At 41.5% G+C, this 27,254-nt stretch overlaps 1 protein-coding gene across 5 annotated transcripts in view; it reads right to left on the bottom strand.

Moving 5' to 3' along the window:
- The window catches only part of NTRK2 (neurotrophic receptor tyrosine kinase 2), a 383,866-nt gene that overhangs the window by 138,904 nt on the left and 217,708 nt on the right, over positions 1-27,254 (bottom strand). For 2 of the 5 annotated variants that reach the window (XM_060301092.1, XM_030832832.2), the window contains one exon: positions 14,348-26,407. The exons of the other annotated variants lie outside the window; for them this stretch is intronic. In XM_060301092.1, the coding sequence (XP_060157075.1) occupies positions 26,379-26,407 (29 nt within the window). In that variant the 3' untranslated portion in view covers positions 14,348-26,378. Of the gene's footprint in view, positions 1-14,347; positions 26,408-27,254 lie in introns of those variants that run through there. 5 annotated transcript variants of the gene reach the window in all.

Genomic DNA, 27,254 nt, shown 5'->3' with positions numbered 1-27,254 from the left:
GCAGTGCAGGTATGTTTCTTTCCATAGACCAAGGAACTAAGAATTTGAGGAGCTGACTGTCCACACGATAGGGGACTAGACTCCTGTTCTGGGGGGTTCCTAGCTTGCACACGCTATTATGTTGCTCTGTTCTTTGTCCAGGCACATTCTCAGTCTTCATAGTCCTCTCTGTCCCTGATTCTCTCTCTTTCTCTATGACTCAAATATAAGCAGTAGAAATAGAAATAGAAATACCCACGTAAATAGTATAGGGTAGTATGGCATGTTACCTTCAGAGCTGGTTCAAATTTCTGACCCACATTCACATATGTTACTCAAGCAATGCCCTTTTGGAAGACCTAAATAGACATCTCTCCAGAGAAGACCTACAGATGGCTAACAAGAACATGAAAAGACATTTAACACTGCTAATCATTAGAGAAATGCAAATCAAAACCACAATGAGGTAACACCTCACACTGGTCATTAAAAAGTCTACAGACAATAAATGCTGGAGAGGGTGTGGAGATGGGGAACCCTCTTGCACTGTTGGTGGGAATGTAAATTGATACAGCTACTATGGAGAACAGTGTGGAGGCTCCTTAAAAACTAAAACTTGGATTACCATATGACCCAGCAATCCCACTCCTGGGCATATATTCTGAAAAGATGAGAGCTCTAATTTGAAAAGATATATACACCCCAATGTTCAAGGAAAGGCTATTTACAATAGCCAAGACATGAAAACAACTCAAGTGGCCATCAACAGACGTGGTTGGTTTAAGATGTGGTATATATATATACAATGGAATATTATTCAGCCCTAAGAAAGAATGAAATAATGTCATTTACAACAACACAGATGGACCTAGAGAATATCATACTAAGTGGAGTAAGTCACATAGAGAAAGACAAATATTATATGATATCACTTATATGTGGAATTAAAAAATAATACAAATGAATCTATATACAAAACAGAAACAGGCTGACAAACATAGAAAACAAACTTACAGTTACCAAAGGGGAAAGAGAGGAGGGGAGGGATAATAATTTGGGAATATAGTATTAACAGATACAAACTACTATTATATAAAATAGATAAGCAACAAGTTCCTACTGTATAGCACAGGGAACTATATTCACTATCGTGTAATAACCTATAACGGAAAATTATCTGAAAAATATATACGTATATAACTGAATCACTTTGCTGTACACCTGAAACTAACACAGTATGGTAAATCAACTATACTTCAATAAAAAGAAAACAATGCCCTTTTCGTTCTCAAAGATATAGTCCCAGGGATGGGAACACCAGACACAGGAGTGAGGCCTGACAGTTGGAAGGGCATGTGACCTCCCAACTTTCCAGAGACAGAAAAAATAATCAGATGATAATGACTGATAGAACTGTTAAACATTCTTTTTGGATTGAAGGTACATATTTAAAACCCACATAGAAAACAAACTTATGGTTACCAAAGGGGAAGGTGGTGGGGGAAGGGATAAATTAGGAGGACGGGGTTAACATATACACACTGCTGTATATATAAAAGAGACAACCATCAAGGACCTACGATAAAACAAACCAAAACAAAAACATTGCTACCATGCCTAGAGTCTTCTGCACATCCCTTTGGATATTTTAGGCACACTCTCCTGTTATTTCTTGAAATACATATTCAGCTTTTGATGGAGAGTTGCTGTAGAATTAGATAAGAGAAAGAATAAAATCTCTAGGTCATTAGAATTTTCTGAAAAATCAATACTCTGATTGTCTTTACTAGAAACGTATTTAGTGTTTCTCAATGCAGTGAGCTAAACATCCATGATGGCATCCTTCCAAAGGAAGTAGTAATGCATCAGTTTTGAGAATCATCATCCTCCTGCCCCCAGATCTCAGTGCTCAGATCACTCAAAACGGCACATTTGTGCTACAGTAGCCTTTGCCGGCACTGAAGACAAGTATCTCAGTAAAGCGAGCTTTCGTTCAGAAATAAACTGAAAACACTAAAAAAGCTCTTTCCTCAGTAACTTTAAAACCACCGTGTAATTCTTCAAGTCTGAGTGTGTCTATAGTAAGAACCAGGTCCATTTGTCCAATCAGAAAAATCTACTTCACCTAAACAGATTGTTCCCGGCCACAGGCAAACCCAATTTTTTATATCACAGCATTACTTGGAAAACCACAAACAACTACAGGCACACCTCAGGGATACTGTGGGTTCAGGTCCAGACCATCGTAACAAAGCAAATATCACAATAAAGTGAGTCACACAAAACTTTTTGGTTTCCCAGTGCAAATCAAAGTTATGCTTATACTCTACTGAAGTCTATTAAGTGTGCAATAGCATTATGTCTAAAAAACAATGTACATGCCTTCATTAAAAATACTTTATTGCTGAAAAATGATAAATCATCCTCTGAACCTTCAGCGACTCATAGTAGTAACATCAAAGATGACTGATCACAGATCACCATAACACATGTAATATGCAGCATTGCCCCAGACCTTCAATTTGTAAAAAAAAAAACACAGTATCTTCGAAGCACAATAAAGTGAAGTGCAACAAAATGAGGTGTGTCTCTTGTGAAATATAGATATTCTTCTGAGAAAACGACGGCACCATGGATGCCAGCTGTGAAAGAAGCAGGCTCCTCAAGCCCAGGAGTAAGATTTCCAAGCTACTCTTATGGGACTTTAGCAAATCGCATCAGCTAAAGTCATTTCCCACTAAGGCATCAGAGGCTGTAGCATTTCCATCAGAGTTGAATCTGTCTTATAAAAGGGGTTTTCAAAACCAGTTATAGATGTCACGGAAAGAACAAATGGTAGCAGATAGAACCCCTCACCTTTGTCTGATCTGTAGGCTTTTCTGCCTCTGGGTTTCTTTGCAAGTCAAAGGGATCACCTCACACAAGACAGTGGGTCTCGCCTTCTACCCACCCCGGGGCTAGGCTGTAGTTGCCATGGCTACAAAGGCAAGAACATCCCTTGGGCTTCCCCTCAGGAGCCTTTTCAGTTGGCATTTCATGTATCTTCTTCAGATCCCCGTGTGTCAGGAATCAGATGGAATTCACGACTGCCCCGCCTAACGTGGGTGATGACCAACCTACGAGTGATGGAACAGAAGCGAGTGATGGAACAGAAGCGAGTGATGGAAGAGAAGCGTCCCGAGGAAGTGGTTTGGGAGGGTGTGGACAGAGGGCTTGCTTCTGCGCCCCATCCTTCTGGGTCCTAAGGCACTGATCACACATGGGTGCAGGCATCATTCTCAGCCTCCCGCTGTTTTCGTCCAAGGACAGGACAAGAGGTGCCAGCACCCAAGGGACCCTTGTGCCAGAACAGGCAAGTGACCATGGTGGCTGGTGTTAGAGGTCCCGGAGCAGAAGTCAGAACCACAGCAATACCCAGAGCACGGGGTCCCGAGGGATGTAGAGCATAGTGGTTAAGAGCTTGGGCTCAGAAGGGGACCTCCAGAGGGCTAGTCTAGCTCTTCCATTGGCCAGGCACCTAGCTGTGAGAAGGAATGCACAACACCCCACCGGGGCTTGCTTGCCTCGTGTGTGGAATGCAGATAACAGCATTAATAACAGCATCTCTCTCTTAGGTCTGTGACTGTGATTCCGGGAAGAGTCAGATGAGCAGCTCTGGGAAAGAAGGTGGCCCACTCACCCCCCACATGACATCCATCTCTCCTGCTCTTAATTTCCAGCTACTGTCATGGACTTCCCAAGGGCTATCTGACTCTTCACCAACCCATTTCCTCTCACCTTTCCTAGTCGTCATTCTCCCCATCCTTACCAGAAGCCGCTCCTAGAGGAAAGCAGAATAAGAATTTTGCTACCTGAGCCATCCTGAAGTTGGGGCTTTGAAATATCTCATTATTAAATTTTAAGATGTATGGTATGAGGTCATTTATGTAAAAGTATAGTCAAAAGTAATGGGATTTTAAAAAAAGGTGTTTTAAAAAAATCAGTTTCTTTTAAACAAGCAGACCCTTCAAATGCACTTATACTTTGCCAGTTTCCCTTCAGAGATGTGTTAAAAGAGCGAGATGGCCCAGAATCCTGCAGGATGCTAAATCACGTTAGAGACACACCACAGAGGCCTAACATGAAATTACTTCTTTCTTTCCAATTTTGGGGGATTACACAAGTCATTAGAATTAGGTTAGTTTTGCGGAAGAAAATATGTGCTTTCAATTCCCATCACCGCAGGCTCCATCCATGCAACGTGTTACTGAGCACTTCCATGGTGCCAGGCAGCGTTTCAGGCACTGAGGATACAGCAGTGGGTAAACGAGACAAAATCCCTACCCTCGTGGGGCTTACGTTCTTGTACAGTGCCTGCTGCATGGACACGTGCGTGCACTTTCACCCTACTGACCAGACCATGCCGCTAGATCTGAAGTAGCTCTGTAAGTTCTTCAACAAGCATAGCCACGTGCATAACCGAAGTTGCCATGTTCAGAAAAAAATTTTTAAACAAACCAACAAACTTTGATTCATTTCACAGAGACCCTATTTCAACAGAACAACAACAAAACAAAAGACAGACAGAGAGGCTTACTCAAATGTGAGCAGCCTAAGAATCTTAGGAAAATGCTGTTTAGAAATTAACATAGACATAGAAAACAAATTTATGATTATGAAAGGGGAAGGGGGGAGGGATAAATTAGGAGGTTGGGACTAACAGATACACACTAGTATATATAAAATAGGTAACCAATAAGGACGTACTGCACAGCACAGGTATCTAGCTGTGAGAAGGAAGTATTGGGTATATTGGGTACAGCACTCGATATTTTGAGTATAGCACTCAATATTTTATAATAACCTATAAAGGAAAAGAATCTGGAAAACATAGATACATAGGTATGTATAACTCAATCACTTTGCTTTACACCTGAAACTAACACAACATTGTAAATCAACTATACTTCATTTAAAAAAATTTTTTTTAAAGAAATTAACATAGGTTCTGAAAGAGAACAACGTATCACACCTCGTCTTCCGGCACCATTCATCCTTTATTGTTAGATAATAATTCCCCAAATGCCCTCTAGCCAGTAAACAAGCCCCTTATAAACAAGCTTCTCCAGCAGCGAAATAGAAGAAGGGAGCAAAAGGAAACCTGGCAAAGACCAGCCTCTGCAGCTCTATGCTCCTTCTCTGCAATACTCAATTGACTGGCTCACACTCCCCAAAGATCTGAGACATTTTATAACCATGACCATAATTGAATGCCAGCAGGGGTTCATGAGGACTTCCCTCTTTAACATTTAAAGAGGCAATAAGCATCAGTTTAAAAGCCATAAACCTTACCAAGAAGCCAAGGCAGCGCCACAGACGGCCCCTACCTTCCTGACCTCTGCTTCCTTAACTGTGGCCGTGGATGCCTGGCTACGGGCTCCAGAGACACATGGAGAAAATTCCCCGTCCCTCCTCTAGGATTTGATGAACTGGCTGCCAGGACAGGATGACAGGCAGGAAAAGGGAAGGAGAACTGCTTGGGGAGAATCATTTCCAGGGAAAAGCAATTAAAAAAGCCTTTCATCAAAAACTGCTGCAGTGAACGAGACAGGTAATGGATCAGACGGTGCCAGGAACTTCCCAACCTATCCACTTCTAAACTCGCATCCAGGCAGCATCCCTGGATTCAGAGAAAGTGGAAGTCTCTGTGCCAAAATCCCTGCTTACATGTTAGAGCTGGAAAGTTACAAAGCATGTCTTTAAAATTTAAAAGACATTCACAAAAAGAGTATAAAGTCCACGGAGCCTCTTGTCTGTTTGTCTGACAGCCAATATCCTGCTGTCTCCTCACCCTTCACTTCCTCCTCTGTCCCGAGTTTCGTAAGTTGTGCATGTTATTGTCTCAGGTTGCCTTATTATCTAAGCATTATATTTTCCCCATTATTCTTGGATAAACTTAAATCATAGATCTCTATATCTTCCTGCAATTTTATTCCAGCCGAGCCAAGTAGCAAATGCCTTATCTTCTCCGATGCCTGTCCAATTTCCCTCTACCTATTAAGCTTTGTCTGCAGCTAATTAGAGGAAAGGTTTATGAATTGTGCACCCAATCCTGTATTGTTTTTTGAAGTCATCATAGATAATATTAGAGGTGATTGATAGTATCTGTTGTCTTGAGATGCATACGGCGCTTCGTTAATTTGATGTCTGTCATCACTCATGGTTCCATGTATTTGTAAATTATACTTCAGGGTAAGATTTTTGTAGAGGAACTATTGCTTGGATGATAATTTTACATGAACACAATATTTCCATACTGGGAAACCCAAGGAAGCTTCCCGCTCTCGGCCAGCCTTAAGCAAGGTATGCTGAAGTTCAGATAGGATATTTTGGTGGAGGTGGGGGAAGACAGGGAATCTTCCTGTTATTTGCTGACTGATCCATGTAATGAGATAGAACGGAAAGTCGGGACGACTAAACTGCAATAATCCCCCCAAAACTGCTCACCTTTGCCTTAGCTCAGTAGCCCATGACCCATTAAAGCACAAAGCTAAATAAAGTCATCTGCTAGTGGAGATAAGCGTGATTGCTGCTGGTCTGGTTATACAAACTGTGTCCCATTAAATTAAGCACGTGAGATGCAAAACAAAGAGAACGAGCTCACAGTTGGCATGTGTTCAAGGCGCTGGAGCAGCAGCTCTCTTAGATTAATGTGGGTGTACAAGGCAGACTATTAAAACCCCTCCGAGCGTGCGTGAGATCGCTGGGTACCTGCAAGACTTTTCATTTATCCAAATAACACTGAATATACTCATTTGGGAACACACCTGCTGCACAGCCTGGCCCTCTGGATTTCACAGCCTAATGATAGCTCCTTGCAGCACTCGGTTGGAGAGGCCTCCTGGGGTGCATTTCATCTGGGTTGCCCTCTCTTTGTTACTGAATGTACCACATCTATCTCGGAAAGTAGGGTGACCTGTTTCTTGTCCTCGAAAGAGCCCTGTGGGTTTGGAAAAGCCTCAAATATAACGTCAGCTCCCCATGCAGCTCCTTTTTCTACACTGGAGGCAGAGAGGGCAGCATCTGCTTGGTTAGCTGAGAATCTTCACCCTGCTCAGGAGATAAACACAGTTCTGTCCCTGGATTGTGCTGCATGCTTTGAGGCAAGCTATTTCCTCCTTTGTCCCATGGAACAACCAGAATCAAACCAATAATACAGAGTCCAGTTCACAGACACAAAGGCAGACCCGCTAATAAACACAGCCACGCCAGGGGATGTATGGGGTCTGCGTGGGTGTCCCTGGCTCTCTGATCACTGCCATGTGCCCACCTGAACATTCTCATCCTCCTTGTCATTGAGAAGCTGTTGTTGCTGCAGGCTTGCAGGGACCGAAATCAAGACTCAGGGTCAACTGCCCCCAAATTGCTGAGCAGTCAAGGATGACTCCCTGCGGAAAAATTCTTGCTTCTCCATGAGGCAGCGAAAGGAGCCATGGCTCTGAGAGCACAAAGGAGAGGTACACTTTCCAGGTTTAAGATTTTTTTTCAGTATTGGATAAAGAAGCCCAGTTCTAACCCAGAATACATACTGTATAATTAATATAAAGCTCTAGTATAGGCAAAATGAATGTAAGCCTTAAAAAAATCACAACAGTGATTGTTGTTGATGGAGGGTGGGTGGAAGGGATTGACTGGCAAGGCACAGGAGGAAACTTTATGGGGTGACAGTAATGCTCTGGGTCTTGATGGGGGTTTGATTACACGGGAGTATGTATTTGTCAAAGCTCAGGGAATAAGACATTTAGGACTAGTGTATCTCATTGCATGTAAGTTTCATCTCAAAGAAATAAAGAGAGAAAAAAAGGAGAGAGAGAAAGGGTAGGAAGAAAGGGAAGGAAGGAACGGAGGGAGGAAGGGAGGGAGGGAGAGAGAGACCATAAACAAATACTGAACTCTAGCTTGTGCTTGTTGAAGTGTTTAGGGTTGAAGTGTCCTATTGTCTGCAGCTTACTTTGCAATGCTTCTAAAAATGAAGGGATGGATGATGATAAAGAGGTCTCCACTGGAGAATCCAGATGGGTGTATGGATGTTCACTGAACCGTTCTTTCAACTTTTCTGTATGTTTGAAACTTTTTGTTAATAAAATAAAGGGAATGGAAGGAAGAAATTCAATTCTATGTTTCAGAAGTCAGGTTTCAGAGTTGGTGATTTGGGGGATGTGCCAGATGGAATCTCTCACCCAGAGAGCAGTCTAAGATGTAAGACCCAGGGCTGTCGCAAACAACAGCAGTACACACTGTTCTTCCTGTGCTCTGCATGGATTCTACTGCTTGGGGCCTCTCTCTCTCTCTCTCTCAGCTCTGCTGGACTGTAATACACAATTCTGCTTGGCAGCAGAGCTCAGATAACTTAAGCAAGAAAAATTTCCTTTGGATAATTTGCAGACTTTGACCTGAAATAAGGGCAGATACATTTAGATATATGATTTGTTTTCTGGCTGCTGTGCTATTTCAAAGTATCTTTGTTACTGCTTGTGATTGAAAACTCCTCCACCATCAGGGAAATGAATCAGACTGAGTTACTAAAACCTTACACTACAGCTCTCCTGCCTATATCCATCTTACTATCATATTGACCTAAGTTTACCTCTTTAAAAAAATTCTTTTAGTGTGATACATGCTGGTAAAGAATTCTTTTTTTAAAAAAAGCAGAATATATTGGCTGACCAAACAAGTTAAATTACATCCCTGGACACCTTAACAACACAGGGTCCTTTCTAAACTTCTTTAGGTTCTAATTTATAACTCTCAAGTCTAAGGGCTAAAGGATGAGAACAAAGACATGAATATCAATAAAAATTACTGGTCTTTGCTTTGGGATTCAGTCTTAGATGCTTACTAAGTGAGGTAAATACATGAACTAACTATCTAGGGTGTATCCCACTTTCCTCCCAGATCATCCCTCCTGCTAAGTCCCAAGACCCAACCAGACAGCTGAGAAAAGAAGAAAAACCTGGAACTTGCTTTCCCAAGTGGCATGTCCATGGTAGTATGCCAAGGTTAAGTAAGACTGTGGAACTTCCATAAGAGTTCATTTTACTTGACTATCTGGGGGAATACATTTTCATACTAAAATATAACACATATATTCTGGGACAGTGTGCAAAGTTCCCATGTTGTAGTAGACTGCTACGTTGGTGGTCTCAATAAACTATGACTCCCTATTTTCATGTTCTTGTGTGAGCTTCTGGCTTTGAATCCAGGCTGGCCCTACAGTCTGCTTTAACCAATAACTGAAAGTGAAACTGTGCTGGTTCTAGACCTTAAGACTTAAGAAGGCCTTTCAGCTTTCACTGTTACGCTTTTTAAAATGTTTGACTACCTTGAGTCTTTCACGCTGTGAGAAAGTACAAGTGTCCATGTGCAGAAGTCCATGTAGAGGAGAACTGAGTGCCTTGACATAATCCCGCTGAATTCCCAGCCAGCAATCACCAACTTCCTGCCATGTGCAAGAGACAATTTTGGACCCTCCAAAAGTCTAAGCCAACACCGTATGAAGTAGAAAACCTTCTGGTCAACCCACAGAACTCTGAGAAATAATCAATTGTTCTTGTTTTAAGCTGCTAAGTTTGGGGGCAGTTTGCTACACAGAATTAGATAACCAAAACTTATGTTTAAAATAAAATTTGTGATTTCAAAGAAATTTTATTTTAGTTTTTAACTTAAAAAAATTTTTTTTTAAATTTATTTAACTTATTTATTTTTGGCTGCTTTGGGTCTTCGTTGCTGTGAGGGCTTTCTCTAGTGGCAGCGAGCGGGGGCTACTCTTCGTTGTGGTGCGGCGGGCGTCTCATCGCGGTGGCTTCTCTTGTTGCAGAGCATGGGCTCTAGGCACACGGGCTCAGTAGTTGTGGCTCACAGGCTCTAGAGCGCAGGCTCAGTAGTTGTGGCACACGGGCTTAGTTTCTCTGTGGCATGTGGAATCTTACTGGACCAGGGCTCAAACCTGTATCCCCTGCATTGGCAGGTGGATTCTTAACCACTGCGCCACCAGTGAAGCCCCTCAAAGAAATTTTATAATCGAAAAAGGCATCTTACTTAGAGTTACTCCCTGAGACCTCTATCTACCAGTCAAGGTACTTCAGTGAAAATGATCAAGAGGCATTTCTTTAGAATATAATTCACGAGAAGATAATCCCCCAGATTCAAGTGTATTTTCTAGTTGTTACATGATCAAGAGGAGCCTCATATCCTAAGCCTTTGGTAGATGATCAGACATAAGCATTTTTTAATCATGCCTGTTCGTACCAAGGGATCATTTCAAGACATTATGGAAGTAGGAACCTCATTTATATCAAGTGTATTTTCTTCTCTCAAATTACTGCTCTTGTTTCTAAGAGCCTCTAGCCATATGGCCAGTTGCAACTAATCCTAGACGGTGAGAAAACATCAGGAAAGTCTGGTCTACGTCTGTTCTACACAGCGCGAAGAACCTAAAGCTAAGGCTAAGGACTGGACCCTCACTCCAGCAGTTCATCAAATGGCCCCTGCATAGCAAGACCCCTTAAATCTCTGAATTAACATAATGAAGAAGCCCCGGCCTGGGTCAGGACCTGTCACATGAGGACAATAAGGGTCTCAATCATTAGTACGAATCAGTCACATCCATGGACCCATTGTTTCCCAGCACGGGAGCCTGAGCGATGGGGACCTAATGTGACCCAAAGCTGAGGTAGAGAAGGAAGGGGAGACACAGGAGAACGTCTATTGACCACGATTGACATGTATTGACCACAGTGAGCTGTGCATAATATACTAGATGCGTTATATGCATTCCAAATCCGTGAAGATGCACGAGAAGCAGACCTGCTGGGCATTACTATCCTCATTTTGTGCATACTGCGATGATGTTGGCACATTACCTAGCACAGCAGCTGGCTCTTAATGAGTACCCCAAGAGAGTAGCCATGGGTATTTTTTATCATGTTAATATCATTTTACAGAGTGGAAACTGAGGCTGATTGAGGTTACGTGACTTGCCCGAGGTCACACAAGAGCAACAGTGGGAGGCCAGGATTAAAGTCCAAATCTTCCTGATGCCACTGTCTCCATACGAGCAATAATGATGGTGTTATAAGGACAGCTGTTTCCTCCTGGCAATGGGCTGAAAAAGTTATACCCTTAGACTATGCCCCAATGATATGTTAAAGTTATATACAAATTCAAAATACAAAAATATTTTGGGTCCTGCTTAAAGCATCAAGGGTGTTTTGGAATTAAAGGAAGGGAAAAATGTTTTAAAAGAGCCATTTAAAAAAGTAATTGCTGGGCTTCCCTGGTGGCGCAGTGGTTGAGAGTCCGCCTGCCGATACGGGGGACACGGGTTCGTGCCCCGGTCCGGGAAGATCCCACATGCCGCGCAGCGGCTGGGCCCGTGAGCCATGGCCGCTGAGCCTGCGCGTCCGGAGCCTGTGCTCCACAACGGGAGAGGCCACAACAGTGAGAGGCCCGCGTACCGCAAAAAAAAAAAAAAAATTAATTGCTATCAGTGGTAATAAATGGAGAAAGTTCATTCATGAGGCAATCGGCCTGCAGATAAAGGCTGAGCTTCTCAAGGATTTCAACCAAAGCAAATTTTGTAACCCATGATTTGTCCTGATAATGGACTCAACCTTCCACTACTATGGCTGGAGTGTCTGGGGTCAGGTCAGTTTCATAGTGTGTGGCTCTCTAAGGATGGGGCCCCATCCCTTAGGGATTTCCGTAGGGTTGGCGGCCAGGTGCTTGGAGATGAGTGGTGGAGACAGAAGTGTTCAGGTAGCTTTGAGGTGGGAGAAGCTGGGTTTTTGTCTTTTCTCTTCCACTTTCTACCTAGACCATGAGTCTTACTTAGACTCTCCAAGTCTCACTCTCCTCATTCATAAGAAATTGCCTGAACTTTAGCTGAGATAATGTACATGGAAACAGCTCATGGTAAGTCTCAAAAAAGTTTCCTTTCCTCATCCCTTTCTAGAACTGGTTAAGCTCCTCTCTAACATCTGAACCCAAGAATAACATTTTCTTCTGCTTTCTTTGTCCTGGCTGACTTTTGTTTGCCTTATTAACTACTTGGAAAGTAATGAGGCAGAATTTATTTTGTTTTCTGTTCTACTCTGTGGTTTGTCAAGAAGCCATGTACCTTAAAAAATGGGTTTTGTCACTTCTTGTAAAATTAATCTGAATCTTAAGCAAATAGGACATGAAACAAGATCATGTGTCCCTCTTTTCCCCCACTTTATCAAGAAAATAATTTGTGACCTCAAGTAACACTAATAAATAATCTTTCCCCTAAGGAAAAAAAAAGTGTATATTCAGCCCTTCTGTCCAATCCCAAGTTAAGAGATTTTTCTACTGGGATCCAAGCCAGAAAGCTGAAATTTATATAACAAAGCGAATCTGAGAATGGATACTGCCATCTTGCTGGAGATGGTTACCTAACATCTCAAGAGGCAGTGACTGTTGATGGCCAGAAAGAGAAACAGCATCTGGGACCACACTCTGGACTCGAGCTTACACATCGCTGATATATTTGGTCTGGGCTTGTGAAGGATGCTCAGTACAGCTTACAATCAAGATTCAGAGAGGCTGCCATTTTTGTTTTTGGATATCAAACCATTTTCTTCTTGAATGTCACATCTTTTGGCTCCACGGCTTTACCAGCTGTCATTAATGATGCTAGAGGATCATTTTTTAATTCCTTTGACAGCAGTAAAACATCCCCTCCATGGGGCACTTAATTTCTTGCTAGTCACTTGATGATGAATAGGTCTCAAGGCCTCTGGCAGCTGTTGGCCAGATTCACGCCATCAGGGGAGGATGCACGGCGATGGGAGATAACCTCAAGTCAATCCTTAAAAATTCCTTTGCCTTGAAAACTAACGTAGGGAAAACGCCTGGCTTAAGGGGATGAGAAGAAAATGAGCAACACACACTGGGTTACAAAATACCAGTTGTGGCCTTTGCAAGAACCTCTTCCATTTCCTGAAATATGATCCATTCTCTTAAAATAAAATGTGTGAAGAAGTGACACAAGTCATTGATTTTTTTTGTTTTTTTTGTTTTGGATGAACCACCGCCCAAGCAAAACTTATTCTCAGGAACAGAGTCCAAACCCACGTGGAATCTTTATCTTTTGTTCAAACCCCACACTTGTTTTACCCGCAGCGAGTTTAGGCAGAAACTGATAGCTAATGCTCTTCATTAAGCCAGTCAAAAAAAATTGCTTACCAGGTTTTACTCCTTCATCAGCCTGACTAATTACACCCATTCACTGTTTCTTTCAGACAGAGATTTCAAATTCCAATTCTCAAAGACTCGCACCACCCAAGAGACATCTGCTTCCTGGCTCACTCTGTCTCCTTTTTATATTACCCAGTGAAAAATACTCAGTGGCCCAGAAAATGCCTGTTAAGCAAAACCTGGAAGCTAGAACTGGTTCCAAGCTGGTGAAGGGTCAGGTCAAGGAGAAGGTGTTGAGATAAAGGTCATGGGAGATAGTGAGATGAAAAGACAGGATGGAATCTTCTCAATCAACTCATTCAGGGAAAGGCATCTGGCCTCCAGACTCCAGTGACCAGTCTCAGATACCTCTGCATGGCGACAGAACAGAAATGTGTGCATGTTACTGAGGCAAAGTTGGTCTGAAACACTGAGGCACCAAGCTGGAGTGGGTGCTCCAGGGGTGGCAGTAGCACGAGGTTTGGGTGATAATAACTAAGGCTGAACTTGAACGCCAAGCCTAGATAGTGTTCAGGTAGCAATTACCTTTCTCCAAACCATCAAATGTGGGACAATTTGGAGCTTAGGGGCCCAACAGCTCCACAAGCTTGGGAAGCAACTTCCCATGGATCCACGGTCCAAACTGAAATTTTACCTTTAAAAGAAAATATGGGGATGCAATCTTCAACCTCATAAAGTGTGGTAACCTTAACTTTCTCTCTGTGGAAAGTTCTTTGCCCGTGAACTGCGTTAGCTGAGTCCACATCAGATTCTTCATAGTAGTCAGGAACATCTACAAAATCATACAGGGCTGCCCTAACGAGTATAAATCCCATTTCCCACCTGTGTGTTATGAGTTCTTTGAAGATCTCATCTTTCTGGCTAAGTAATCTGTTGGTAGAAACAAGGTAAGAAAGCACAGCATCTTCAAAATTGCTGTTGGAAAACCATTTTGAATACTGGGTTTAAAAAACCTCATGGGAAATAGGTCCTCCTGACACCTTTTTCTTCTGAAGTTGCCCAAGCTAACTCTTGTTTATGCTTTCAGCTTAGGGCTTTCGTAAGTGCATGACATAATGCTTCTCTAGATTATTCAAAGCAAAAAAAAATAAAGGATAACTTCTACTACAAGTTAATTTCACACACTTGGTTTATTACAGCACAAAGAACACCAGATGTGGTTCAAATTTAAATTGCATCTTTAATATAAAGATCTAGGGCCACTGAAATCATGCACATATGATAGCCATCCTTCAAAAAGCTGTTTAATTAGCTGAAGATCCCGTTTTGAGGGCTCGACCCCACTACTTACAACTCAGTTCTTTTTCAGTGATTTGTCACTTGAACCTCATTTTTAAGGGATCATCAGAAAACAGGCTTCTGGCCTTTCAGTTTTCCAATTAGTGAGGTCATATTTTAAATGCTTAATAATTTTTGATCAGTGAGGCTTAATTAGATCACAGATTTCCAAACTGACTAGCTTAAAGGGGCCGCAGTGATCATCTCTACCCCAGAGAGTTAAAAAGTACTAGTTAGTCCAAGGGACACATTTCAGGACCGTCAATGCCCTATTTCTTTCCACTGTCCATGGCTAAACTAGGAAGCAAGAGTAGAGGCTTTTCCCATCAGTTTCCTTGCCTCTTAACCACATCCAGCACATATTTTATATATTGTATGTTTAGCTTTGTGACATATCTTTTATGTTTAACATTTTGAGAAGACACTTCAACTCTGAGAAATACAAATAACAGTGCAGTTGCAAAATACCCTGTTTGCATTGAAATATAGTAAATAAATATTTAAAATCGCCCTTACTGGCACTATCCACCATATAATTAGGGTTAAGCATCTGTGATCAATTGTGACTAACAAATTGCTCAAGCATCATAAGCCTTGTGAAGAGACCACAGTTTTATTAAACACTGGAAATTGCATTTTCCCCAGTGGTTGTACTGTAAGATAATGAACTCCCCGTGAGTGGCAGGAGAGATGCAAATTCAATTTTGCACGAGACTCACAAATACCGTGATATATTATGCTGATAGAGACACGGCCTCCATCTAGACAAAATGAAAAAATTTCTTCGTGTTCAGTAAATGTGTGTAATTAAGAAAATATGAAGGACAGCTAATCATCAATATTGCATGCATGCCTGTATCTCCAATCTTATTTTGTAAAAAAATTCTAGTTGAAAGTTGAACCTTGTTCTTCTGGGTTTCAGGTTTCAGTTTTCAAAGGGACTATTGATATTGATGAAACCAGAAGGCACCTTAATCAGGCCCCAAAAATGTGCTAACTTTTCCTTAAATTTTTGCTTTCAACCAAGTGGCATGCCTAGGTTTTAATTTATGAGAGCAGGTTTTATTATACAAATAAGCAGACACTGTCTGGGGGACAAATGTGAAGCAGCTCTGATAGCTTTTATTAATTTATTTGATTTACTCTGGTTTCCCTTACCCAATCTTATTTATGTCAAAGTAAGTTGAAGCAGAATTCATTATGTAGTGAAATCCAATTTGAACACTTTTTATTGGGACATGGTGATTCAATCATTCCTCTCCTTAAATCCCATTATCTCTTCTCACATTATTTGGTACAGATCAAATCACATAAGATGAAATTCCGAATGAAACTTAAGAACTTGCGGGCGGGAATGAAATAATATCCGAATAATTTCTTATACTATGAATACTAAGTTATACCACAGTTAGCATTCTTATCACTTTGCATTCTAGTAGCATATTTTCTCTGAAGAAAATTAACTGAGTTAGCGAACTTGACTTTCTTAAGTAAACTTTTGAAGTAATCGTAGTTTCTAATTGTCTTGATACAGAATCATCAGAAGCACTGAGTCTAATCTGACCCCATTTGCGCACCTTGACATTTTGTGTATTAAATGGATTGCAAAATTTGCCAAATTCCTACTGACTTTCCTCTTCAAATTGGGGAGTTTAGGAATTCTCAAATTTTGGTAACTTTATAAAAAGTGTTTGTGAAAATATATTTATTTACCTATTGTGTCAGGTATATTGTTCATACGTAGGGACTCCTCAAGTCATAAATGAATCTAGTTACCAAAGTCCATTTCCACGTTGATTATTTAGAAATGGGAGTCATTTTCTCATGGAGACATTGCAGTTATACTTAGAATGACAAGATTATCCCCTAAATGCCTTTTAAACCCCTGTGCTACCATACCTTCCAAATCACAATTCGTATGCCTTAACCCATCATGAGTTAAATATTTCCATGTTTAGAGACCTCTAAGAGCTCTAAGAGCAGACCAGAGAGGGTAACCAAATTCAGCAATTCAAATGGAAAGGTTGCCTAACTTCTGCTCCTAACAGAATCAGAGGAGAATTTAACTTATTAGCCATGTCAGATGCCTGGTGAAGTAGAGACGTATTTTTCTCCCAAAGCTACAGTACAGTTACAAGCACAGCAAATACACTTATCCATTCACGTGTTCCTTCAGTTATTCACCACATGTTAATTATGCAATGTCCTGGGTACCGTTCTAAGAGCTGGAGATGCCAAAGCACTTGTTTGTCCATTGAACAGTCTGTGGTTAGAAACTTACACAATTGTCAATAAGTCTTTCCATCTGCGATTTTCAATATCATTCGATGACTACTGCCACTCAATTCCCGGGTAAGACGTGACTTCCTGATTATACACATTCATCATCCGACAAAGACATATGATTATACAGGCTGAACCAAATCTGAACTTTCATCCTCATCCCCTCTATGCCGCCCTATCCGGGAGTTTCTTTGTTAAAGATTTCACACAGTATCATTAGTCAGAGATTTGTTTGATTTCATTTCATTAGGAAACTTTTCCATATTGGCAAATGGTAGGTACAAGCAAAACACACACAATACTTATTCCAGGGTAAGCAAAAGACTCATCAAATTCTCTTTGGAAATATTTCAACTCTGCTTGTGTGAAGTCTGATCCTCTGTAGTCTCTCCAAGCCGCTCTCGGGCTGCATCTTAACAAACACTAAAGGGCTGCCCAAGCTTTACAGCTTTGTACTGTTACAGGCATGGGTGTCTAGGGGGCCTAGAAGTCTCCAACAAACAATAGTTTGATTGTAACCTTATTTGTTATGATGGCCTTTGAACGGCAACTGAATAATTCATACCCCGAACTCTGGTCTTTTCTAAGTCATTAAGATAATTAAGAGAGTAAAACATTGGGTCAGAAAAGAATTTATTCATTTTGGCTAACCTCCCCATTTGTAATTCATCTGCACTCGTCATGTGCAGTGAGGCACTGCTATGTGATGTTTTGGGGGAGCACGTGTTACTTTACTTACAAGATTACCATGAAGTCACACTTACAAATCTGTGGGTGTACGTGCCCCTGTGACAAAGTAGATACCTTAGAATATCAGCTCCCTGACCTTATGAAGCTCCTGATGTATGCTCTTCCCATGGAAGAAATGCCACGTACCAAAGGTGATTCCTGTTTTTTAAAAAGACTCCTTAAAGGCTAAATATCTATGAGAATCTTGACCCCTTTCGAGTAGGCAATTTGGAAACATGGACCTTTGCATGGAAAATGAAAACAATGAGTCATAGAGGGTAAGCCAGAAAAGTGACTTGTCTGTCCTACAAGATGTTCACACATGGCTGGCATTGAAATTGGTTGTCTGTAGAATGGTTATCGAGAAGGCAGTATTAGCCTGTGTCCTCTTGGTCTCCCTGGAACAGGGTGACCCAGGCAGATGCTGTGGGTGCTTTAACCCTCGCAACACTGGTTTACAAACCTCAGTAAATGTGTGCACTTCACCTGACTCCTAAAACTCTTGGTACTCTTTGAACTCTGTCTTTGGAGAGATAGACATCAAGTTCACCTAGGAAAAGTGATGTGCTTATCTCAGAGGAGTGAAGGTGACCAAGAAAGAGTCAGAGATCTATGATATAGGATTCTTTTCCTAGGGTTTTCTGAAATAAAACAAAAAAGGCCAACATTTTAGAGTGGGTTGGGGTGGGGGAAGAGGGATTTTACATGATTTTAACCAGAAAAAATAAAAATAAGAGTTTATTATTCATGATTATTTAGTACTTCTGGTAACGACTCCATTGAGAAGACCTCCCTAGTGACCCCTGTGTCAACCCTTACATTAGAGACTGGGCCCGGGGTCAGCCTACTACTGGCTCCTTTCTCCCCAGCAATAAACCCACTCCCCGCTGTCTGGCACGACCCTGGCTGCATGTTTGAAGGTTAATACCCTCAGCCTACCTTGATAAGCCCACATGAAAGGTACAACACCAACATTACAATTCCTCTTGCAGAGTTTCAAAATTGCTCCATGCTATTTTTGGAAAAGATCAGCAGCGCACTCAGCTGGAAAGAGCCCCAGACTTCAGGGAGGCCGACTGGGGACTGAACAGAAACTCCCCCACATTGGGGCTGTAATTTGGGTTCATTATTTTTCCTCTCAAGCTCTCCGAGCCTTAGTTTTCTCATCTATAAAACAGAGTAATAATATCTATCCTGCAGTGCTGACAGGGCTTCCTCTTTTTTTTTTTTTTTAATGTGAAAATGCAACTCATAAGGCCTGGCACATAAAAGGCATTTGGTATTGGTTGTTTAAAATAATCAAAAATGCACACATTACAAAAGGGGCTCATGACATTAAGGAATAGGCTAAGTGAAAATGGAGTATTTTAAATCTCAAAGAGTATATATCTCTAACTTAGCAAATCTAACACTACAACTCCAAATGTGGGGAAATGAAGCAATATCTAATATATTTTTAAATTTCACTTATATTTAAAAATTTTATCCAATTTTTCCCTAGATTAATTCTCAAATTTGCTAAGAAGATCCCTGGACCCTCCTATCCTTTCTGCCTTTTTAAAAGAATCTCTCTTGCTCTCTCTTTTCTTGTCTTTCTTTCTTGTCTTCTTTCTTTTCTTTTTTTTTTTTTTCTTTTTTTTGTGGCAGTCTTGATTCATTTCCTCACTCTGGAGAGTCACATACAGAAAAAAGGCCATCAGAAGATGAGAGTGCCCATCTATGCAGATATTTCAGCAGATAGCACAGGATGGTTAGTGCCAGGGATGCTGAGGCTGGCTGAGCAAAAGGGAGTCAGAGAAATGTATCTCCAGGGGCAGATGGGATGGAGGGAGGAAGGACAATTAGGCCAGGAATGCAGGAAAAGAGAGAAGACCGAAAGCTAATCAACCCAGCAGCTAATGTATACAAAACAGAGCTTTGCAAAGGCCAGAGGTTTACACAAGATCCTGGCCAAAAGGAGCCTGAGTCCAGGGCCAAGCTAGGGTGAGGGGAGTGAGATTCTTGCCTTGTGCACAAAATTTAAGGGAGCACCACAAATTCAGTAATCGACATGAATAATGTTTTATTTTTTCCCTTTGTTTAAATTATTTTTTTATTGAGGTATAGTTGATGTACAATATCATATGTTTCAGGTGTACAATATATGACTCACAATTTTTAAAGATTATATTCCATTTATAGTTAATATAAAATATCAAAACATTATGAATAATGTTTTAATGTAATATTAAAAAAATAAAATTTAACAAAAACATCTATGAAGAAAAAAACTTGAAATTTCAAATAACGACAGTATTTGACCTTGAATTTGTAGCACTCACCTCACCCTAATCCCCACCCTCTCAATCCTGTCTTAATTAAAAATTTTTAAATTTTCTTCATAGATTTCTTTCATTAATTTTTGGCTTTTAAAATATTGCACTGAAATATGATTTACCTTGATGGCTGAGTTTGTTGGTGCCCCTTTAAATTCTGCACTTTAATTGAGGGCCTCCCCACATTACCCTAATCCTGGCCCTGCTGGGTGCAGAGGGGGCTGCTTGGGAGCTAAATGGGAATCAGCGGGACAACTTCTAGGAGGCTGTCTGTAGTGCCTTTAGGAATCCCAACACTGAATTATATTCTCAAGTTTATGTAAAAATAATTATTAGTAGGTGATAAAAAGTAGGCAATGGAGACCATTAATCTGACACTCTTGTCTTTATTGGTGTACGAGTTTGGTTCTGACTGATCAACTACATCACAAATTCCAATACAACAGATCTCATTTCCATCAGTGTGTCTGTATAATAAAGATTTCCAAGCTCTATTATCATTTATACATATGTGTGGACAAGCCCTGGAGGTTCTGAACATAGTAAAAGAATGCAGGTCATGTTTCAGGTCCACTCTCTTCAAACATAAGAGAGGGAAATAAAGTTAAGCAACACGTAGCAGTCAACAGAGACCCCTCCGTCTCCCACCTCTGCAGATCGTGGTGCAGCATCAGAGGGAGAGGCCGTGCTGAGACCAGCACGGCAAAGCAGCAGGCAGGTGCCCAGCAAGCGGTAAGGGGTTCATTGCTTGTCATGGGGAAGCAGGGAGACCTCCGAGAGAGGACCACGCTAACACCCACACTGGGTGCCCGTTAGCAGAAGGATCTGCTTGGGGAATGTCATACATACCAATCCACACAAGCCCCCTCTTTCCAAAAGTGGGCAGAAGGTGTGAAGACCATATGGATTCACCCCCAACCTCACAACCCCCTCCCATAGCTTGGCCCCCATGCAGAAGCTTGGCCCTCGAAAACACAGATCTCTTCTACAAGAACAAAAGAAGGCCCTGGGTTGTTAACACCAAGGACTGTACCCATGCATCAGTCATTAGACCCCATTCCGGCTAAGATCCACTTTAATTTAAAACTTGGGATGCAATGTGCAGGAAACAGCAGAGAGTATACACAAGCCCAGAGGAGACGCATGACTCAGGAAGTGAGTGATAAGGTCATTCCCTTTGCTACTTGGCCGTTGTCTTCTTCCTCAAAGCTCAGGAGTTCAGGAATCTAAGGCAGAGCTCCCCATCATCAAAATGTTACTAAGAAAATGAGAGTTTTCCTCTTCCAAAACCAATGTTGATAAAGGTCTAGGTAGGGCTCAAGGAAAACTAAAACCTTATATGTACACAAAGGTATGTTAGTCAAAACTAAGGCTCTTAAGAGGGAGAGAAATATCCTAAAAGTGAACAGCACTTGGAAAAGAAGAAAATGGTCCTCTCAAAATAAGGCTTAAGCAGTGAGACAGAATCATAACTGCTTCTCTGGATATCAGGAAATGGCATTAATGGAACTAGGAACTTGGATGAAATGTCATCATTAGCATCATGGTTCCTGAACCCTAATATATAGAGAAAAGGAGGGAAGATGACAGAATGAGATGGGCAAAAAAGGACTTGATGTTTATGGGTCAGAGGAAGTAAAGCCAGGATAGAGACAATGTGAGGCCAATTAGTCCAGCTAGCCGGAGTACTCTATTAATAGAAAGTAAGACTAGGTCCCTGGGTAACCAGTTAGCTTCTCTCTGTTCATTAGCAACTCACTCGTAAAAGCAAACTCCTTTCAGGAGCAAGGGTGGGGATCGGTAGTGGGTATGAGAGTATAAACAGATCTGAAAATCCATCATTCTTTCAGGAAAACATGTGAGATGGCTACTCAGTGGTGTCACCTCTGCTTATTTTATAAGCAGATATATCATGTAATCTCCTCTAAGGAAAGCATTCCATAATATGGAGACTAGCTCTTTTGATATAATTAGATAGTGTGGGATGGTATCCTGTCCCCTCTATATCAACCACTTATTGGAACATTAGGAATATTGCACTTAGTCTAAATGCCATCATTATCTCATAATGACCTGGGTTCTACTTTAATGCACCCAGAAGGTCAATGGCATGGTTAAATAAATGTGCTAAATAATAGCAACAGGGTAAAAAGAATGTTGATGTCTACCCATACTCATAACGTATATAGTAATTGATAAGCATAATAGAGAAACTAGGCATTAGATTATTGTTTCCTTTCTAGAATTCTTCCCAACCCCTTTGGTTCAAAGTCGCACAAATCTAATCTCTTACAAAGCATAGGAAAATATGTGTTCTGAACTCATTTTTAGAACCTATCAACTTTAATATTACTGTGCAAAATGCCAACTCTGAAATACTGCTGTATGTCATACTATTGATAGAAGTTCCCTGGCCAGAACCCCAGCTTGGGCCTTGATGCCTGAGACATGAGAAGAGGAAGCATTTCATGAGGGGAAGACTGGAGAATATTAGGCTACTGACTCCATCAAGTTTAGGTGAGGCTGAATGATTAAGGGGAGATTCCAATTCATCAGAGGTCCTTGCACAGCCGAGGAATCCTGGGTGGAAGAAAAGGCATCTCTAAATAGTGAGAATCATATCAGATGTAACCAGACTGGCCCTTTCAGATCCAGCACGCTTGGCTCTCTGAAAGGAGCTACCCAGCTGGGGTGAAGAACTGGGGGCAAAAACTGATCATCTGCTCCAGCGGAGCAGACAACTACATTTGGAGTCATCCAGAGAGCTGACCCTAAACTGGAGTGCTCAGCCTGCCTTGGCAGATCCGGGACCCTTTTGCTCCCTGAGTCCTCCTGGCCCATAACACAAGGCTTGTCTCCTCTGTGACACTCACCCTGCAAAAGCTAAGCTCCTCTGGATTCACGGTCCCTTGAAACCCGACCTGCCATGGCCAGTCCAGCCCAGCTCTGTCTTAATCCCTATGCATCACCAAGCAAATAGAAAATCTGACACTGACAATAATATACCCAGCGAGCCTCCTATGGACCTTCCAACACAATTCACCCAAGACAAGCCTTTACTATAGAAATATGAACAAAGCCCAGTACAAATAAAGGCCAGGGTACAAGTGGTTAGACTTTATATCACAGGAGGTTAAAAGGACACTCATAAGATGAGGAAGTTGGATATCCAAAGTATATTATCAACAATTATCTCTGTTGGAATTATAGATGAGTTTTTATTTCATCTTTGTTTCTTACGTTTTCCAAATTTCCAACTACAACCTATATTATTTATTTTAAAGAATCACATTTTAGGGTATCTGCAGGCATTTTGGGTAAGGAGGACTTAATTCTGTCTTAGTAGCAGAAATCATCAGAGCTATACCAACTAGGGTGACCAATCCATTATCATTTGCCCAGGACTATCCCAGTTTTAAAACTGAAAGTTTTGCAGCCTAAGAACCTCCTCAGCCCTGCGGGTGGAGGGGAGGTCACTGTGATACTGACATGTCCTTTTCCTTTGAGACACAAATGCCGCCTTCTAATTTTTCCCTCCCTGAGGGAGCCCAAGCATTCAGAAACACACAGCATCTTCTCAGCCAGAGGGAGCCGGCTCAGACAGAGGGCAGCGTGGACTCAGGAACCTTTTGGGCTGCTGTCTCCATCTCAGGAAGCAGCTTTCCTCCTAGAGGCTGAGCTCAAGGAGTAAGACTGCCTTTGTGCTTGGTTATCAGGTTGAACTAAGTAGATCTCTCTCCAATTCTTTCCTGTCCATGGTGTGGAGCAAATTCATCTTACATGCCTTTCAAGAGAAGTAACGACTACCAAGAAAAACAGCAAACAAATAAACAAGTACAACATCGTGAATGAAAGGCAGCATGGCTGCACTTCATAAGGAGAGCTGGCATAATGACTAATCTGAGAAGATCCCAACCATGGTGGCTTACCCTCTCTGGCTGGCAGAATTAGCAAAGGCAGAGAAAACTTCACAAGGAGAAAACCTGCACTCTGTTACATTAGCTGCCATGAAGAATTGAACTGTGAGCGAGCACCGCATCCAAGAAAAACTCCTGTTCTTTCATTTCTCCTTAACGACAGGGAGCATTCAGTGTTCAAAGCATCTGGGTAGCAGGAGCTGCTTAGCAACATAAGAGGTTCCTCTGCATATGTGTTTGCTGAGCTGGTCCTGGTCCCCAATCTGCTGGCACGTGCAAGAGTGACCAACCAGATACCAAAATGGGGGTGCATTTGATAAATTCATCATGCTGGTATCCGCTCTCCAGTTGGGCTGGGCGTTGGGAAATACCCAGAAGAAATGCAGTAGCATCCTGCATCTGCCTGCATGCTTCCAGCACATCACTGATGATTTGGTGAAAGTGGACTGAACTGCCTGATGTGTGAGGGGTGCATAATTCCCTCTTGGTTGGCCGATAATGTGGAAGTAAAATCAGAATACCATTGTGAGTGTCTCCCTGATCTAAATCTATAATTGTTTTTCCCTTTTAGTCATTAAATGTAAGGTGGACTGTTTTCTCTAAGAGGTCTAGGTACCCTGTAACTGGGTGGTTATTTCTTTTTTGATAACAAATAATGTCACCCAGCGGTCAAATGCTAATAGAATGATGTCTCTTATTTTACTTAGTTGTAAATGTGCTTGAAACTGGTTTCCTAACAAATCTCCTTCTCAATAGAGTTTGTAACATGGCTTACGTTTTACATGTAATTGTGCAGCATGTATTCGTTTCCTTTCTTCGAGGGAACTCAAGTTGCTTTTTTTTCAGCATTATTTGATAGCTTCTTACCATGTCCTCTGGAGTTGAAAGGAGAATATAGTATCAAGCTGTTATAGCTGGCAATGGGGGACTATGGTATCAAGAGACAGAATTGCACTGGGACCTACAGAGGCTGAGCAACGTGCCATGAAGACCCCCATGAAACGAGTCGTCAGCCCACTGTGCCATAAACGAAGCAATTTCTAAGGATCCTAAAATAACTGCGTTCTCTCGCCCCTAACACTCATGCTGGGCAAAACAGACTTAGGTTATTTTTAAAGTGCAGGCCATGGCCTTCAAAGGGATATAAACAGTTCCCAAAGCAGTTATTGTTTGGCCAATTAAATACTTCGAAGAAAACATACTTTTGAAAGACAAAATTAGTAGGCAAAGAACCTAGGAAAGTGCTATAGCAATTGTTTCTGCCTGTTTTTACTTCCATCAAATGGACCATCAAAAGGGACCATGGGCACAGATTGCACTGAAGTTCAAAGATAACCTCTGATAACTCTCATCCCTTGATATAACGAGCTCCTGAGGTCTTGGATATGATTCAGAATTTTTGCTCATGTGTACCCAAAGTAATGTTACAAACATTTTCAAAACCTCTGCAGTTCTGTGAAAAATACCACTTCCATTCCCTCCCCTGGTTGGTAACACAATGACAGGGTGGGTATGGCAGTTAAGGGGCGCAAGAGGGGTGTCCTGTGTGATCTTTTCAACTACTGTTAAAACACTCCCTCCCTTTATTATATTTAATCTCCTTAGTCTTAGCTGGTCTATGAATCTGTGCTTATCTACATAGTTGCCTAATAAGCATGTAACCAATGGGAAAACACACACACGAACATATATACACACGTGAACGATAATACTTGAAGTATGGCACACGCTGCAGGAAGTCAATAAACATCCATTTCATTGGAAATGGAATTAAAGTGGAAAAAAGTCAGAATTCCTTATCTGCATCTGCCACAGAGTTACTAGCCCTAGATATACACAGAGGGCATGCGCTGTAAGAACAAACACATACAGTATGTATTTCAGGACAATTCTCATTTAATTTAGGCCCTCCGCCTAGGACCCTAGCTAATTTACAAGGCTGCTCTAGGAAAGACACAATTCTAGGGATGACAATGAGTCTATGGCATTTGCTTTTCCTGCAGGGGAAGCTATAACGCGTTCCCACCCTTCAAGAGAACCCAAGATTGATGATTCGGGGGTTTTGCTGGTTAGAGTGGTTTTTTTTCTCTTTCTTTCTTTCTTTCTTTTTCTTTCTTTCTTTTTCTTTCTTTCTTTCTTTCTTTTTTTTTCCAGCTCAGAAGGTGTGTTTCCATTGTACCCTGTCAAAAATGTTCTTAGCAGTCAAGGAGAGGATAGCAGCACAGCTGCCCTTGAGCCGGGTTGGTCAGTCCTACTGGGAAAACACCCCGTGCGGACAGATGATGTGGTTTTCAGACACGTCTACACAGACTAGTTGAATTAAAGACCAACTCCAGCCTTGATGTTGCTGAGCTCCTCAGCTCCATCTTGCCATCCTGATTGATCGAGGAGATGGGTCTATAGTTAGAGTGGCATAGCACTTTAGTCATTAGAGCACACTGCTTTCTCTTGGGAAGGCAACTTCTTGCTTGGCTAGGTTTTGGAAGCTAAGGAGTGACGTCAAGTTGTTCTCTGGCCAGAATTTGCAGATAACCATAGAACTCTTCTCCTCCATCAGGCATGGATTTAGCCTCCTTTAGTTCCTGCAGTGACACAGGAGCCTCCAAATACCAAATTATTATCAGGCGGTCTTGGGGGAACCTCTGGGCCCTGCAATAAAGTAGACAGACTTGCTATTGGAAAGTGCTCAGGAGCAATTCAGCCCTGTTCAGATTGTTCTAAAATCCTGCAAACAACCTCTGGACTTTGTAAATGAAAACCTCACATAGCTCCTGAGAGTGAAAAATTACTTAGGGGGATAAAATTTATCATCATCCTTCACTCAAATGATCTTACACATCATTTAAAGAAATATGGTTTAATCATGATTTTTTGTTTGTTTGTTGTTCTATTTTTAGAGCAAAGCTACACGAGCAGGGAGGCTGTATTACTTTTGGACAAGCCATTTCTGAGCATTGTCTGTAAAATAAGGTGTATGTATTCATTGAACTTTAAGGTCACAAACAGTTGGTGGATTGTGGACCAAATCTGACTCTGCTGATGTATTTTGTTGGTTCCACCCAGCGTTTTAAATCTTGGAGAATTCACATAAAATATAAAATGCCTGCGCTCTCTGGAAAACTTGGAGTATCTGGTAATACCAAGCCCACATGCCATCATGACCTTCACTATACCATATCATCTTTCTGATCTAGCCTGTTTCTCTCATATTGACCTGCCCGATCCTTGTCAGGGTTTAGGATCCTTGCTCTAAGCTATGCTATCATAGTGCACTGTGATTATACGATGAAGTCTTTCACCACTGGCCTCCCCAAGGAGACTCCCTGAGGGCAAGGAACATGCCATCATTATGACCAATTTCCAATTCTTAGTATTGTAGGAATATTGTGGGTAGCCAATAAATATGTAATGAATTGAACTTCACCTTCTACATTAGATTCTTACAATTCAGTGAAATAAGCTGGGATCACTGTTTGTAAGAGCACACATATAAAGC

The sequence above is a fragment of the Globicephala melas genome, chromosome 6 (genome assembly GCF_963455315.2).
Source record: "Globicephala melas chromosome 6, mGloMel1.2, whole genome shotgun sequence".
Lineage (NCBI taxonomy): Eukaryota > Metazoa > Chordata > Mammalia > Artiodactyla > Delphinidae > Globicephala > Globicephala melas.
The sequence above is the reverse complement of the archived record's forward strand: the minus strand, read 5'-3'. Positions and strand labels throughout refer to the sequence as shown.